This window comes from Aspergillus stella-maris (genome assembly GCF_047715825.1).
Source record: "Aspergillus stella-maris strain CBS 113639 unplaced genomic scaffold BDV14scaffold_1, whole genome shotgun sequence".
Classification (NCBI taxonomy): Eukaryota; Fungi; Ascomycota; class Eurotiomycetes; order Eurotiales; family Aspergillaceae; genus Aspergillus; species Aspergillus stella-maris.
Window position 1 is genome coordinate 1,032,089 of NW_027396795.1, and position 13,183 is coordinate 1,045,271.

The window sequence follows — 13,183 nt, forward strand, 5'->3', positions numbered from 1 at the left end:
TTGAAAAGTAGGAAAAGATTTAGTTTTACTCCGTCTAGTTCGACCGGCAGTAAGGGACGTCAAAGACAACGGAGCCAACCATCTCTCCAAATTCTTTCAAATCCAGCTGCCAAAAACAATGGTTTTTGGATATGGAGTATTAAACCTCAGGGCTTAAGAAGTGTCTGCAAGATCGTTGTACAAGGTCGGCAGATTTGGTGAGTTGTATATCTCACCTTAGAGAAGCGCCAGCAGGATTAGGTGAGGTTGAAATGGGAGAACAACCGCCGGTACCCCCATAGATCCCGGCCCTTCAGAAAAGCAATAATATCTGTTTAGTCTTGTTTCCCTACCAGACTCTCTAGTGCGGCATAGATCACTGGCTAGACTTAGCATCCGCGAGAATGGCCACCCTTGTTCCGAGGAATGTCTCAGCATCGGAATAGTACGAGCCTGTGTTGGGTCCGCTAAATTCTCGTACTACTAAGGCAACAGACGCCTCGCAGGCTCACGCTCAAGACGCGGTGACGATGCCAAGTTATCCCAACACCCAGTCCTCGGCTCAATATGCCCTTTTCACATAGCGGGCGTGGCGTACGTACCTGGAACCTCGAAAGTACTCACGTTGAGACTACTCGCGACCCCTTGGCAAGTTCCAGAAGGTCTAGTCCGGCTATTCATCGGAGCAACGTGCGAATGAGGAGGGGGTGGTCCTTGGCATAGGGCTCCGCTAAGTCTTGGCTTGGGGCTTGGCAACATCTGCCCTGTGCAGAAGCAGCGAGACATTTGGACGAAATGAACTGGCAAAAAAATAAGGTCTTAGAAGAATTACAGAAGGATCACCAAGACGAGATGCCGATTGATGGGATGCCGAGTAGGAAGCTTTGCCAGGCTGACCGAACGATCTTGGCCCCAAGGGCACCGCCAAGCCAACTGCAGCAGCAACCGAATTGTCGGCCTGGGCAGCGGGGGCAATTAACTTTTCCTTGGGGGTTGTACCGGTTTTCTACTGCTGCACTGCCCGTTGATCCAAAAGCCGGCCCGGTTTCTTGCCCGCTATCGGTGCGCCAGCGTATCAAATGCAGCCATTTGGGGTATCTTCGGGATGGTGACCCCGGACTCTGCCCGAGTCCATCCCCAGATTTCTCCCCTCATTGTCTCTTTCTGTCCGAGAATCGGTCTGTGACCGACTCGTATTGCCTTGGCGGGTGGCGGACAATGGCCATTGACTGAACGAGGGCCCCCGTACTCGGGTGACTTCCCTATTCCACTGTTTGTTCACCCCGTGGAGATCTTCTACGGGGGATCTTTTCCCTACTGAGGGCGGGGTATAAAAGGTAGCCACAGTCAACTAGGTTTTGGACTCAGTGTCTCTTTTCTCTTTGCATTTCTACATCTTCTTCCACCCTGTCAACATGGGCGGCCTACAACTCAACGTCGACTGGAAGGCGAACCGGTTGGCAATTGCCTACTGCCTGGTAGCAGCCATTGGTGCCCTCTGCTACGGTTATGACACTATCTACTATACTGGTATTCAGGGTATGCCCTGGTTTGCAAAGGACTATGGCCAGCAAGACGCAGATGGATCCTACTCCCTAGGCACAACCTTCCTCTCCCTCTCAGCAAGCATTATCTACGTAGGCGAGCTAGTGGGTGCCCTCATCGCAGCTCCCATCAATGAAGCCCTCGGCCGCCGCGCTGTCTTTCTTTCGGCGTCCCTCTGCATTATTGCCGGTGCCATCGTGCAGGCTTGCTCCTTCGGCTCACACCCAGTCTTCTACGTCGGTCGTGTCCTCATTGGTCTCGGTGTCGGACAGTTTACAGCCACCTGTCTGATCTACATCGGCGAGGTTGCGCCCTCCGCCATCCGCGGTCCCGCCCTCATGTGCTTCCAGTTTATGCAGTCCATCTCTCAACTCGTCGGTGCCTGCGTCAACCAGGGAACACAAAGCATTGAGAGCTCCCAGTCCTACCGCATCCCCATGTGTCTCCTCGTCGTGCTTCCCGGTGTCATGCTCCTGTGTCTCCCCTTTACCCCAGAAAGTCCAGTATGGTACATGACCAAGGACAAGCGCGACAAAGCCCTAAAGTCACTCATTCGCATCAACGCCAGCAACAAGTCCTACGACCCCAGCGAGGACATCCAAGCCATCGAAACCGCAGTCCAGCAAGAGCGCGAGCAAGCCGCCGATGCAACATGGGCCTCACTCATCACGGACCCTGTCGAGCGCCGCAAGCTCTTCTACGCCTGCGGCGCGATGTTCGTGCAGCAGATCAACGGCATTCAGTTCTGGTATACGTACGGTGTTGTCTTTGCTCAGAGCATTGGTGTTGCCGATCCGTTCACTATTAACACCATTATCTACGTGCTGCAAATTATCACCGTCGCTATTGCGGTTATCTTTGGCAACAAGATCAGTCGTCGCATGAATCTTATCGTCTGCTCAATCGGCATTCTCGTCTCGCTGATCATCGTCGGTGGATTAGGCGTCACCCGCTCGTCAGAGGGCACATTCACGCGCGGCATTGGAATCGGCATCGTCGTCCTCGCATACATAAACATAATCTTTTACAACTTCTCCATCGGCACACTCTCGTACTCCATTGCCTCGGAAATGTCCGTCGGGCGCAACAGAAACAAGATTACCTCCTGCGCGATGGGCGTGTTCTTCGTCACGGTATGGCTGATGGTCTTTACAAGCCCCTACATATACTACGATGGTAACCTAGGCCCCATGATTGGATTCGTGTACGGTGGCACGACGCTCTTCCTGCTTGCTTACTCTTGGTTTTGCGTTGGTGAGACGAAGGGTCGCACGAATGCGGAGATTGAGAGGTTGTTCCAGGATAGGGTTCCTGTGCGTGAGTGGGCGACTTATGTTTTTCCGGATGCGGAGGGTGCCGTGGTGCAGAAGAAGGGGGTTGTCGAGGAGCAGATTGAGATGGCTTGATAGAGACCGGCCTTGATGATGGGCTACATCTTGTTGCCCAATTTATGTTACGTTGTTCATGAGTATAACTAGCTTCGGATATGATGATTGAATAGATCCCACTTTTGTTGCGCATCCTCGGTGCACATATAAGCTCTGTGACTCCCATAGAATTTGAACTCCATTAATCCAGATCACCGAAACTATGACCCATCTCACGTCGCAGTCAGTTCGCGGTCACGTCGGCCTGCATTGACGGAGGAAATAAGTACCAAAGACCGCAATGGTAATTTGAAGACTGGCGTTGCTCTGCATCTATCTACACCTCGTAAATGACGCCAGATTCGTCAATTACACCGGACTCCCGTCCGCGTCATCAACGTTGCAATTTGGCGAGATTCATCGGTCCGCTCCAACGGGTTATAACCTAGCGCTGCCCGTGGAGGTTAGGATCCGCGCTTATGGGGCCGCGTTGCGAAATTGAATACCGATCGGGAGATGTTTAGTTATTTCGATGCGAGGAGGGCGGTTAATACGTTCCTTGCAGGAATCTGTGGATGTGATTGTGGAGCATGAGTAGTGGGCTGTTTCTGGTCAAGTTCTTCTAACGGCTACATCTCGAACCACATTCTCAGTTTGAGGACCTATGGTAGGGCTGCGCTGGTAGTATGTTCAACTACCCGAGGTCCAAAACGGTATATCAACGGCGCGGACTATTGCAGGCCAGGCACGCTTCCATAGCTTGGAGGGCTCTGCGAGGTTGCTTCGGCCATCTACCACCCTTCGCTAAGGACTACTCGGGAAAAATGTTAGAATCTACAACTCGCGTGGGAGAATTGGACTTTATTGAATGGGCTCTAGGAGATAGCTGATATGTTTGTTGGAAAGTTGAAGGTACCTCTACCTAAGGATACTGGAACTTAGCGAATCCGCCGCCGCTCGGAATAATCCTAAAATGCAGTCATCAGTAATCACGTCAAGAGGGCCCTCTGGGTCGAGGTTATCGGGGTGGTCTTCGTGGCTGAGGAGCACTGCGTCGATCGTGGGCAGGTCGTGCAGTTGGACGGATGGGCACTTTTGTTTGACTAGATGAGGCGGAGGCGGAGGGGAGATAGGCCCAAGGGAGAGAGGTCTGCATTGATCAGTTTAGTAGTTTCGTCGTATGCTGTGTCTTCCTCAGCGCCGAAGTAAGGATCAGTCAGAAAGTTGATTCCGTCAATGTTGAGGATCGCGGTTGCGGTGGTGAGGTGGGTATGATTCCCTTTGCGGTATTTCAACTCGCCGCGTAACATTGCCGATGATACTCGGAGGACGTCAACTTGCCTGCATGGGATACTGTTCAGACGAGATTTTGGGACAGCCGCGCGCGCGAGTTCGAATTCTCGCTGTGTAGTTTCTGCCTCTTCGATTCGCCCGAGCGCACTGTATGCCAGGCCGCGGGAATACAGTATAATTGCCGTCGTTGCGCTCTGGAGCTGACAATTGGCTGGAAGTTCAAGGCGCGAGATCTCCTTCCACCGCCCGAAGCAGATCAGTACATGGACTTTGCTTCCGAGAAAGCTTTCAATGGAGTCTGCCACAGGAGGACTGGTGATCGAAAGAAGATCGTCCGTGATAACTTCCTCAAGCTTCTTAGCTGCTGCCATGGCGTCTGTAAAGCGACCGCACATCATTGCTGCATAGAGCTTTGCGCAAATATAGTGCACCCGGTACCCGATATAGGAGATTGTGCCGCTTTCCTGTGCGAAATACTTATCATCCGTCATGATCGCCTCGTTGTTTGAGTCAATAGCGCGGCGGTAGTCGCCAACCACAGCATCGATGTGTGTCGGCATATGCAGCATATGCGATCCATCCAGGACCAGATACCGCAGTCGATCAGCAGCCGGTAAAGCAAGTTCCGGGTTAGGGCACATCTCCATGATGTGGATATACAGGTGACAGAGTGCTGGTTGCGCACGACCAACAGTTGATGCTAGCCCCGTCTCGATCACTTTTCGGGCCTCGAGCGTGTGCGGACCCGTGGGCTCTCCGGTATCCAGATCCCATAAACCACGGGGTGTTATGCACATCAAGGCATCGGCAAACAGCGCTGCGATGTCCCGGTCGGTTCCGAATTCCCGTTAAACAGGACGCATGGCGTCTGCGTAACCACGATCATAGGGGCTCAGGTCGTTCGGAATACTGTCTGTTGGCGGGAACCGGGCGGCAATTGCCATCACTAATGCTTGCTCGGCTGGAGTGACCTGATCAGAAAGCTCGGCAGCGCGTGCGATAGCATTGTTTGCTCTTTGAATCGAGTCACGGAGGTCCTTAGGGTCAAAGTATCTCCATGTCTTAATGTAGTTGGGGCCGGCAGAATAGGCAATATCCCATAAATCCATTGCGCAGTCGGAGTTGTATTTAACACCTCGCTCGAAACATCGTTCTGCTTCCCCGACATTGAAGGAGTACAACTATACTAAGCCACGGTCGTACCACAGCTGAGCATCTTTAGACGATGTCGTCACTGGACGGCGGTGTGAACTGAGGTTAAAATAAGCCTGATCTCTGCTTTGATGTCAAGGGGAGAATCAGAAGGTAGGACGGGGTAAGAAATACTGCATGATTTGAAACAAAGTGTTTTAGAAGGCCAGGAAAATACAGTGACGGATATATCAGTCTTGTGAAGCTGAGAATCGAGTACCAAGAATCCCATATATCCAGAACTCTGTGTGGCGACGGAGGAGTCTTGTGTTATTAATGCATGCGGGATGCCGGGGGTGGAACTTTCTGTATCAGTGGCGGATCCGACCACCCACCAAATCCTTCGCCGACTATACGATTGAAAAGACTAAACATCTACAAGAGTGATAAGTGTGAAACCGGTGGCGAATGTGTAATATACTCTCCCAGGGCGGAACCACTTCATGAGGTGGGATGCTGACTTACTCATACTCATGTTAGTGGGCGATGTTCGGATGCCACGCGTGGTCAAGTGGGATATGCTGGACCAGTGACACACAGCTTTGAAACGAAATCTCTAACCTTTCATCTGAGAGCGGGGTACTTAAACCCCGAATGGTTATACTTTGTGTCCTCGTACCTCATCAAATCCTTATCAAGATATCTTATCTCTTCTTACATCCTTCGGTGGCTTGGAAAACAAACACAAAGAACCAAAAGCTGTCCAGCACTTTAACGCTAAAGATTACGTCAAAGCCAATTCTTACAATCACCCATATCATACAGCTACCGCCATTCTGCACATTGACAGGATCAATTTCCTGATGGATTCATTTTTTGGCTCGATCGAGGGGACTCAGTATGACACCACCGAACATTGGCAAAACGCGGACCTGAGCATGTTTGGCTTGGAGAAGATTCCACCAGCGCCGCATCTAGTTAATAAGCAAGAAGCAGCTCTGTGCCTCCATGATCTGCCCCCAATTGATGCAGTCCTATTGAGCCATGAAGATCACCTTAACAATCTCGACCCTGAAGGCCGTAAAGTGTGGACGGCCCTGGGAGTCCCCAAGAAGGTATACTAATGCTGTTTCTATTGGCTATGGTACTCATCGGCATTGTATTGTCATAGGTATTATGGTCATCATTGTACTAGGTTTTGCTACGCGTGTGGTGAGAGTCCAGTCCCGCATGCATGCATGCATATTTTGGCCCAGCGCTTCGTCTCGCGAGAAGACAAGGGAATTGAAGCAATCAACTGTATTAAGATTAAGCACAGCCACGTCACTTTGTCAGTGTCAGTGTCAGCCGCACTACACTTACCGTCACAGTGAAGGTCCAAGAAATCTGCTGATTGGGAAGTTTCGGCAGGGTAGCTGAGCCTTCGAGCCCTGGGCTAGGGCGAGAGTGACGCCCGTGCATACACTTAGTGGCCAAAAGTCTGGGCACACCTCAAAATATATGGCTCGCCGTCTTACGTATATTATACAATAGACCTGATAGAATCAAGGAATATGTTTTTTTTTAAAAGATTATTATTTTGCCCTTTATTTCCACTTACTTTAGTACCAAAAGACCTTATAATGGTGGTGTAGTAAAAGGTTAAAGTTTAGGTAGGTCATCCAACACGTCACGCGGATTCGGGACTGTGCCCAGACCTTTGAACCCCCATGGTACACGTCTGGGGCGTTGGTTGGTTGATTGGGCAAGCTTTCTGTATTCAGGCCGTTGCCAAGGGCAAAATTTACAAGGACTGGCGGACTGGCGGGAAGGCAGCACTAGGAGAGGTATTTATATGCTGACGGTGTGCTCCCTGCATTTCGCTTTTCTTTAGGTTGACGGCCAACGTCTACCGATGCGCGATACCCGGGTCCCTTGAGCTCAACAAATGCCACCTAATTTCCCGAACATCCAGAATCAAGAAGAATGGATCCAATACAGATGGAGTCGGAAGTCGCTGACCTGGTTATTATTGGCGCGGGTATGGACATGACACTTTCTTTCCTTTCACATCCACACCCCCGGCTCCACTCCCAATCGTCATCATCTAAAAGGCCCCAGGGACCTGATCGAACCATGCCACACCTCTAACAGTTATACTAGGCTGGCACGGCCTCGCCGCCGCGAAAACCGCCCTGTCGCTCGATCCCAGCATTAATCTCGTCGTTCTAGATTCCGCCGCATCGGTGGGCGGCGTCTGGGCCGAGGAGCGGGTATACGAAGGACTCCGGACGAATAACAGAGTCGAGTCGTATGTGTATAGCGATTTTCCCATCGATATGGCTCCCACTGTGCCTGGTCTTGTGAAACCCGGTGAACATATGTCTGGGAGAGCAGTCCATGAGTATTTGAAGGCGTACGCGAACCATTTCGGGGTTCATGAGAGAGTTAGATTAAATTGTAAGGTGGAGACTGTGGAGTACCGATATGCTGAAGAAGTTGGAATTGGGGAAGGAGGGGGAAAAGTGTGGATTACTCATTGCAAGGGCTGTATATGGACGACGCGGAAACTCATTCTGGCAACGGGGCTTACATCGCAACCGCGGATCCCTATCTTCGACGGACAGGACTTGTTCGGCGCGCCGCTGTTTCACGTCAAGGAGTTTGCTCACTATCAAAAGACCCTCTTCGCCAACAAGCCAGCAGGAGGAGGAGGAGACCAAGGCGAAAATACCGGTGATGACAGCACAGCACCCGCCCCAATCGCCGTTCTCGGCGGGAGCAAATCCGCCTGGGACGCCGTCTACACATGCGCATCCCAAGGCCACGAGGTGAACTGGATCATCCGCGCGTCCGGGGCTGGCCCCTCGTGGATGACTCCCGCGGCTGTCTTCTCGCCGTTGAACCCCCTCATCGAGGACCTCCCTCTTGTACGGGCACTCGGCGTATTTAGCCCCTGCATCTGGGCAAGCAGCCCGATCCGCCGATTCCTGCATGGCACGTGGCTCGGCCGGATAATCGTGCGTCTGTTCTGGGCTTCGCTCGAGTGGGATATGCTGCGAGTCAATCGGTACGATGATCATGAGGAGACGGCTAAGTTGAGGCCATCGTATAAGATGCTTTGGGCGGGAACGGCGGTGGCGATTCTGAATTTCCCGGGGGATTTCTTTGCCCTGGTTCGGCGCGGGCTGGTCAAAGTGCATATTGCTGATGTCGAACGACTCGAGTGGAATACGGTTGTCTTGTCGAATCAGGAGAGAGTGCCTGCAAGAGGCCTGATTTTGTGCACGGGGTGGAAAGCGTCCCCGGGAATTCGCTTCTTGCCAGATGGAATTGAAAAGCAGCTTGGTTTTCCGTGGACGGCTGACTTATTGGAGCAGCAGGACCAGGACCATGACCTCGTGAAGGAAACCCGCCAGGAGCTATACACTCGCCTGCCCATGCTCCAAACCGCTCCACCCAGAAGAATGTACCGCGTAGGCACCCATACCGATGAGATAGTCCTGCACCCCTTCCGCCTCGCGCGCCTCATGGTCCCCCCGTCGCTATGGGAAGATCACAGCATCGCGATCCTTGGAATTGTAACAACCTTTAACACACCGCTCGTCACCGAAGTGCAAGCTCTGTGGGCGCTCGTCTACCTGAACCACCCAGACGCCCTCGAACTGACCCGAAACACCCCAAAGGACAAAGAGTCTGCACTCCGCGAGGCAACACTGCACTCTGAATTTGTTGCGCTGCGGTCACCGACAAATCATGGGTCGCGGAATGCGGACTTTGTCTTTGAGGTCCTCCCCTATTTGGATTTGCTGCTTGGGAATTTGGGACTGCGGACGGCGAGAAAGCAGTCCTGGTGGAGGAATCTGTTTGTACCACATCAGCCGGGGGATTACGCGGGGCTGGTGGAGGAGTGGAAGGGGAGGAAAATAAAGGCTGCTTAGAGCTTTTTTGCTCCGGGTTTCTTGAACTTGATACTGAAAACTGCCATTGTTGCTTTACGGTAAAAGAGGCTGAGTAAAGAGAAATAAACGCGGGCGATATTCATTTTGACCGTTGTTGCCGAGGAGGCCCACATGGGAGCATTTTGCTCAGCTCAAGCCCTAACCCAACCTTACCTGACCGGTTGGCAACGCACGCGTCCAACAACAAGCAATATCAATCACTATTTTCCGAGTACGACGGTGACGGATCATTTATAGCCTCCTCGTACGACACCGGCTCAGTGCTCATCGTCGCCGTAGGCACAAGCGTAGATCCAGAATCAAGCCGGTGCTGGTGGCGCAAAGCAACACCCAGTCTCTGGTAGAGAACATCCTCCCCTGCCTCTGCGAGGCCCGCGAAATACTTTGCTTCCTTAATACGACCCTGGACTGCATACACAGCTGCAAGTGATTTCTGAGTCTCGATGCGGTCGCGATGCGCTTCGTCGAGGGCTTCCATGTCCCGTGTGATGGCGGCCTCGAAGAGGATTTCGGCGGGGCGGTATTTCGGGTTGCTTGTTTTTGTTTCGAGATCTTTTTCAAATTCGGGCACTTTTAACTTGACCTCTGGCTTTCGTTTCTGGTTTGCGAGAGTTCGGTTTGTGATTTCTAATGATTCGTCAAGGCGACCCTGGTTCCACAAGAGGCTCACCAGACGCTCGACTGTGCGCAGTGTGTAAGGATTGTCGACGCCGAGTTTCTTTTCGCGCCCGTCTAAAGTCTGTCTATATACCTCTTCCGCTTCTACCGGCTTCCCCGACCGATCGCAAAGTATAGCGTAGTTCATGGTCGCTTTCAAGGTATCTGGGTGAAGGAGACCCAAGACTCTTGCCGATCGCTCAATGACGTCGCGAAAGTCTTCTTCGGCCTCGTCGTGTCGCTGTAGTTCGCGGAGATTGATCGCCTTGAACAGCTTCGTGGAAAGAGCGGTTGGGTGATCGGCGTGGAGCTTTGCGGAAACCTCTCTGCTCGCGTCCTTGTAGAGCTGTTTTGCTAAGTCATACTGTGCTTGGGCGCGGTATGTGTTCGCGAGATTCACCATGCAGTGCAGAGCCTCGAGGTGCGTAGCGAGACCCGAAGCGCGATACGAGTCCAGGACCATGTTATAGAGCGTAATGGCCTGGTCGTGCTGACCTTGGTTGCGATAGACTTGTGCTAGGAGCTCTCGGGTGTTGAGTACGTCGAGATGATCACTGGGCAAAAACAGGGCTTGCTGTCTGAGGACATCTTGGTAGATGGAAACCGCTTCATCGTACCGTCCTTGCTTGAAGATGGACTTGGCCAGGTTCTTTAATATCCGTACCTTTGTCTCTTGGTTAAACACATATTCGCTGGGGATGATGCTTGTCCCGAGCAACGCAGTGATACTCTCTTCTGCCTCCTTGTATCGCCCTTGGAGGAGAAATATATCTGTGAGCTGGACCTCCGCTGAGGCCCCGTCGGTCCTGGGGGGCTGGATCCTTCTATCGACAAGCAGCACTTCTTTGCAGATTCGCTCGGCCTCGTCGTATCTCCCATTGTCCATGTAGAAGGTGCAGATTCTCTGCAGTGCACTCTTTATCAGGTCATATATTGGACTCCCTGCCCAATTGGATGCATAGGTAGACTGCAGCTCAAGGGTAGCATCTGCATGAGAGAGAGCTTGCAGCCGGACTTTGAGTGACCAGTTTTGATAGTCGATGCCAGAGGACACGATGTAATGGCCTAGAATGATCAAGGCCTCGCTGGTGCGTTGGCGTCGCTCGTCTGCTGTGAGCCTGAGCTGGATCCAGTCCCGTACCAGGGGATGAAGCGACAAGGTACAAAACCCGGAAACATCTTCTAGATCATCATCATCGGCACTGTCTCCCGATGCACCGCTATAGCGAATGAGCGAGAGATCGGCGAGAAAGACAACGACGTCTTGATATTCAAACTTGGACCATTTGGTCGCGTCTGAGAATGCTCTTATCCACGGAGGAATGGGAGCGCCTGACTTGTGGAGGCCTTCGAAGTAGGCCTGGAACATCTCCATCCGAATATATAGTGGTCCGAAAAAAGCAAGAGCGCTTAGGAAATGGGCCAGACCATCGCCAATAGGACTGTGCTCTTTCGCCTGCACAAAGGACATCTCCCAAGTTGTGAATACACCAAGTGGCGCCTCAGTCTTGGCTTCGTCGCCCCCCATTGATCGCTGGTATTCCCATATACTGGGGACATCCCGAAGGATCTTCTCTTTCCGGTGTTTGTAGTGGTCCAGAAATTCTTCAGGGCTGATTTTTCTCGACCGGATGTAGGCTGCGCTCTGCTCGACGGCCAGCGGAAGGTAACCCAACAGCTTGACCACAGCCCTAGCCTGCGATAAATGTGCGACTGTCCGAGTATGCCCTGTCCGTTCGAGCAAGAGCTCAACAGCGTCGACTTCGTTCATTCCAGTGACGGGGATAAGGGTGCCCAACGGAGCAACATCTGCATGTCGGGTAGTCATGATCAACGCGCCAGCAGATGAGCTGGGGGTATAATGCAAGATATTCTTGATTCGTTGAGGCCAGTCGTAATTGTCAAACACAATTAGCCACTGTCCGCCCTGTCGCTCAATGGTGGTGTGGACAAACGTAATATGAGCCTGGCTGGTAGGGAATGTCCTCTGTTCACTAGACAAGGCAAGAATGGTCTTTGCGATTTCGACGAAACTCCGCTGAATGGACTGTTGCGACGCGCTATTTATCCACAGTATAGTCCTAAAGTGTGAGCGAGCTTTCTCGCGTCGGCAATATTCGATGGCAAGGCTGGTTTTGCCTTGTCCTCCCATGCCCAAGAGGACTGCAACCCTGGTGTCTCTGCCTTGCGCTTTCACCGCGCAGTCAAGTGCTTCGAGAATGTCTTTGCGACCGACAAACTTTGACCTGCCAATGGAGGGGAGGTGATAGTAGGTCAGCACGGATTGAGGCGCAGCAGGTTGTAAAGACGCCTGAGCAGTGAGATAGAGATTCAACGTTGCTTTGTAGCTCTCGAGCTCAGCCTTGCACTCCTTCGCCTTTTCTTCGGCGCCAACACTCCGCAGGGCTTTTACTACTCTCGACGCGATGGAGTCACGGCGCTCGGGTACAACCTTAGACAGGACTTGATTCAACGTGTTCAAGTTGCGAACGCATCCATCTAGGACCTTTGTCAACTGCTGGTCTGGGTTAACAGAAGGATCGGCCTCCAGTCTGCGACACAACTCAGCCAGCACAGGAATGTGGGTAGACAGTTCTCGGTAGATAACGGGGACGTTGGAAGCAGATTTACAGTATTTATGAATGCGAGAAGAGACAGCGCCTGCAAGCGTGACGAACTGGGCTACAGTCCCCGCTATGCCGACAGCCGAGATCGGGTCCATCGTAGCCTCTGATGGGCAAAGTAGACTAAGGGTGTCTGAGTCTGGAGCCGATTGCCATTCTTGTGTTGATATCGCGCAATGGAAACGCATCCATTGCAATAGCCGACAGTGGGGACTGCATTGTCCTCTTAATCGGTCTGCCGTTGAGCCTCGTTGCTGTATCCACCTGAATGAAAATTTTGTGAATTGATTTCCAGCATATGCTGTTCAGACCCTAGTGCACAAAGATGCGGATCCATTCAGCCTTGTCCTATTTCGTCCGACCTGGTTATTAGAGTCTGTGGTGTCACGCGGGGAACCCCCAATGTATTCCAATCAAGAGGGAGAATATCAAAGCCACCGCTCCCGACAAGAAAATCACCGGCTTATCGGAGATTGAGAAATGGGATACGAGGCCTGCGCTTTGCCACCAAATGCACCAGGCTGAATGCGGTGGCTCCCCGCCAGGATCATTCTGTGACATCCCCGTCGCCAAGATGTTTGCAAGGCTTCAGCCTCGCTACTCTGGGTCAAAAGAAGACTGCAGAGCCAAAGGTAACCCTGCTGAG

At 52.2% G+C, this 13,183-nt stretch overlaps 4 protein-coding genes across 4 annotated transcripts; 2 read left to right on the forward strand and 2 right to left on the reverse strand.

The window, feature by feature from the left end:
• Positions 1–1,378: 1,378 nt before the first annotated feature.
• On the forward strand, positions 1,379–2,930 carry BDV14DRAFT_206650 (general substrate transporter; the record flags this gene model as incomplete). Its single annotated transcript, XM_073774947.1, has 1 exon — positions 1,379–2,930. Exon 1 carries the CDS (start codon positions 1,395–1,397, stop codon positions 2,928–2,930), a length of 1,536 nt encoding a protein of 511 aa, XP_073633961.1. The 5' UTR covers positions 1,379–1,394.
• Positions 2,931–3,994: 1,064 nt separating this feature from the next.
• BDV14DRAFT_194780 (uncharacterized protein) lies at positions 3,995–5,293 on the reverse strand (the record flags this gene model as incomplete). Its single annotated transcript, XM_073772012.1, has 2 exons — positions 3,995–5,001; positions 5,062–5,293. The coding sequence occupies 2 exons, from the start codon at positions 5,291–5,293 to the stop codon at positions 3,995–3,997; spliced, it is 1,239 nt and encodes a 412-aa protein (XP_073633962.1).
• A 1,901-nt stretch (positions 5,294–7,194) lies between these two features.
• On the forward strand, positions 7,195–9,553 carry BDV14DRAFT_162460 (uncharacterized protein). Its single transcript, XM_073766888.1, has 2 exons — positions 7,195–7,335; positions 7,458–9,553. Exons 1-2 carry the CDS (start codon positions 7,281–7,283, stop codon positions 9,233–9,235), a joined length of 1,833 nt encoding a protein of 610 aa, XP_073633963.1. The 5' UTR covers positions 7,195–7,280; the 3' UTR covers positions 9,236–9,553.
• BDV14DRAFT_206652 (uncharacterized protein) lies at positions 9,290–13,088 on the reverse strand (the record flags this gene model as incomplete). The annotated part of the gene is made up of 2 exons (XM_073774948.1): positions 9,290–12,607; positions 13,046–13,088. 2 exons carry the CDS (start codon positions 13,086–13,088, stop codon positions 9,450–9,452), a joined length of 3,201 nt encoding a protein of 1,066 aa, XP_073633964.1. The 3' UTR covers positions 9,290–9,449.
• Between the last annotated feature and the right edge of the window lie 95 nt (positions 13,089–13,183).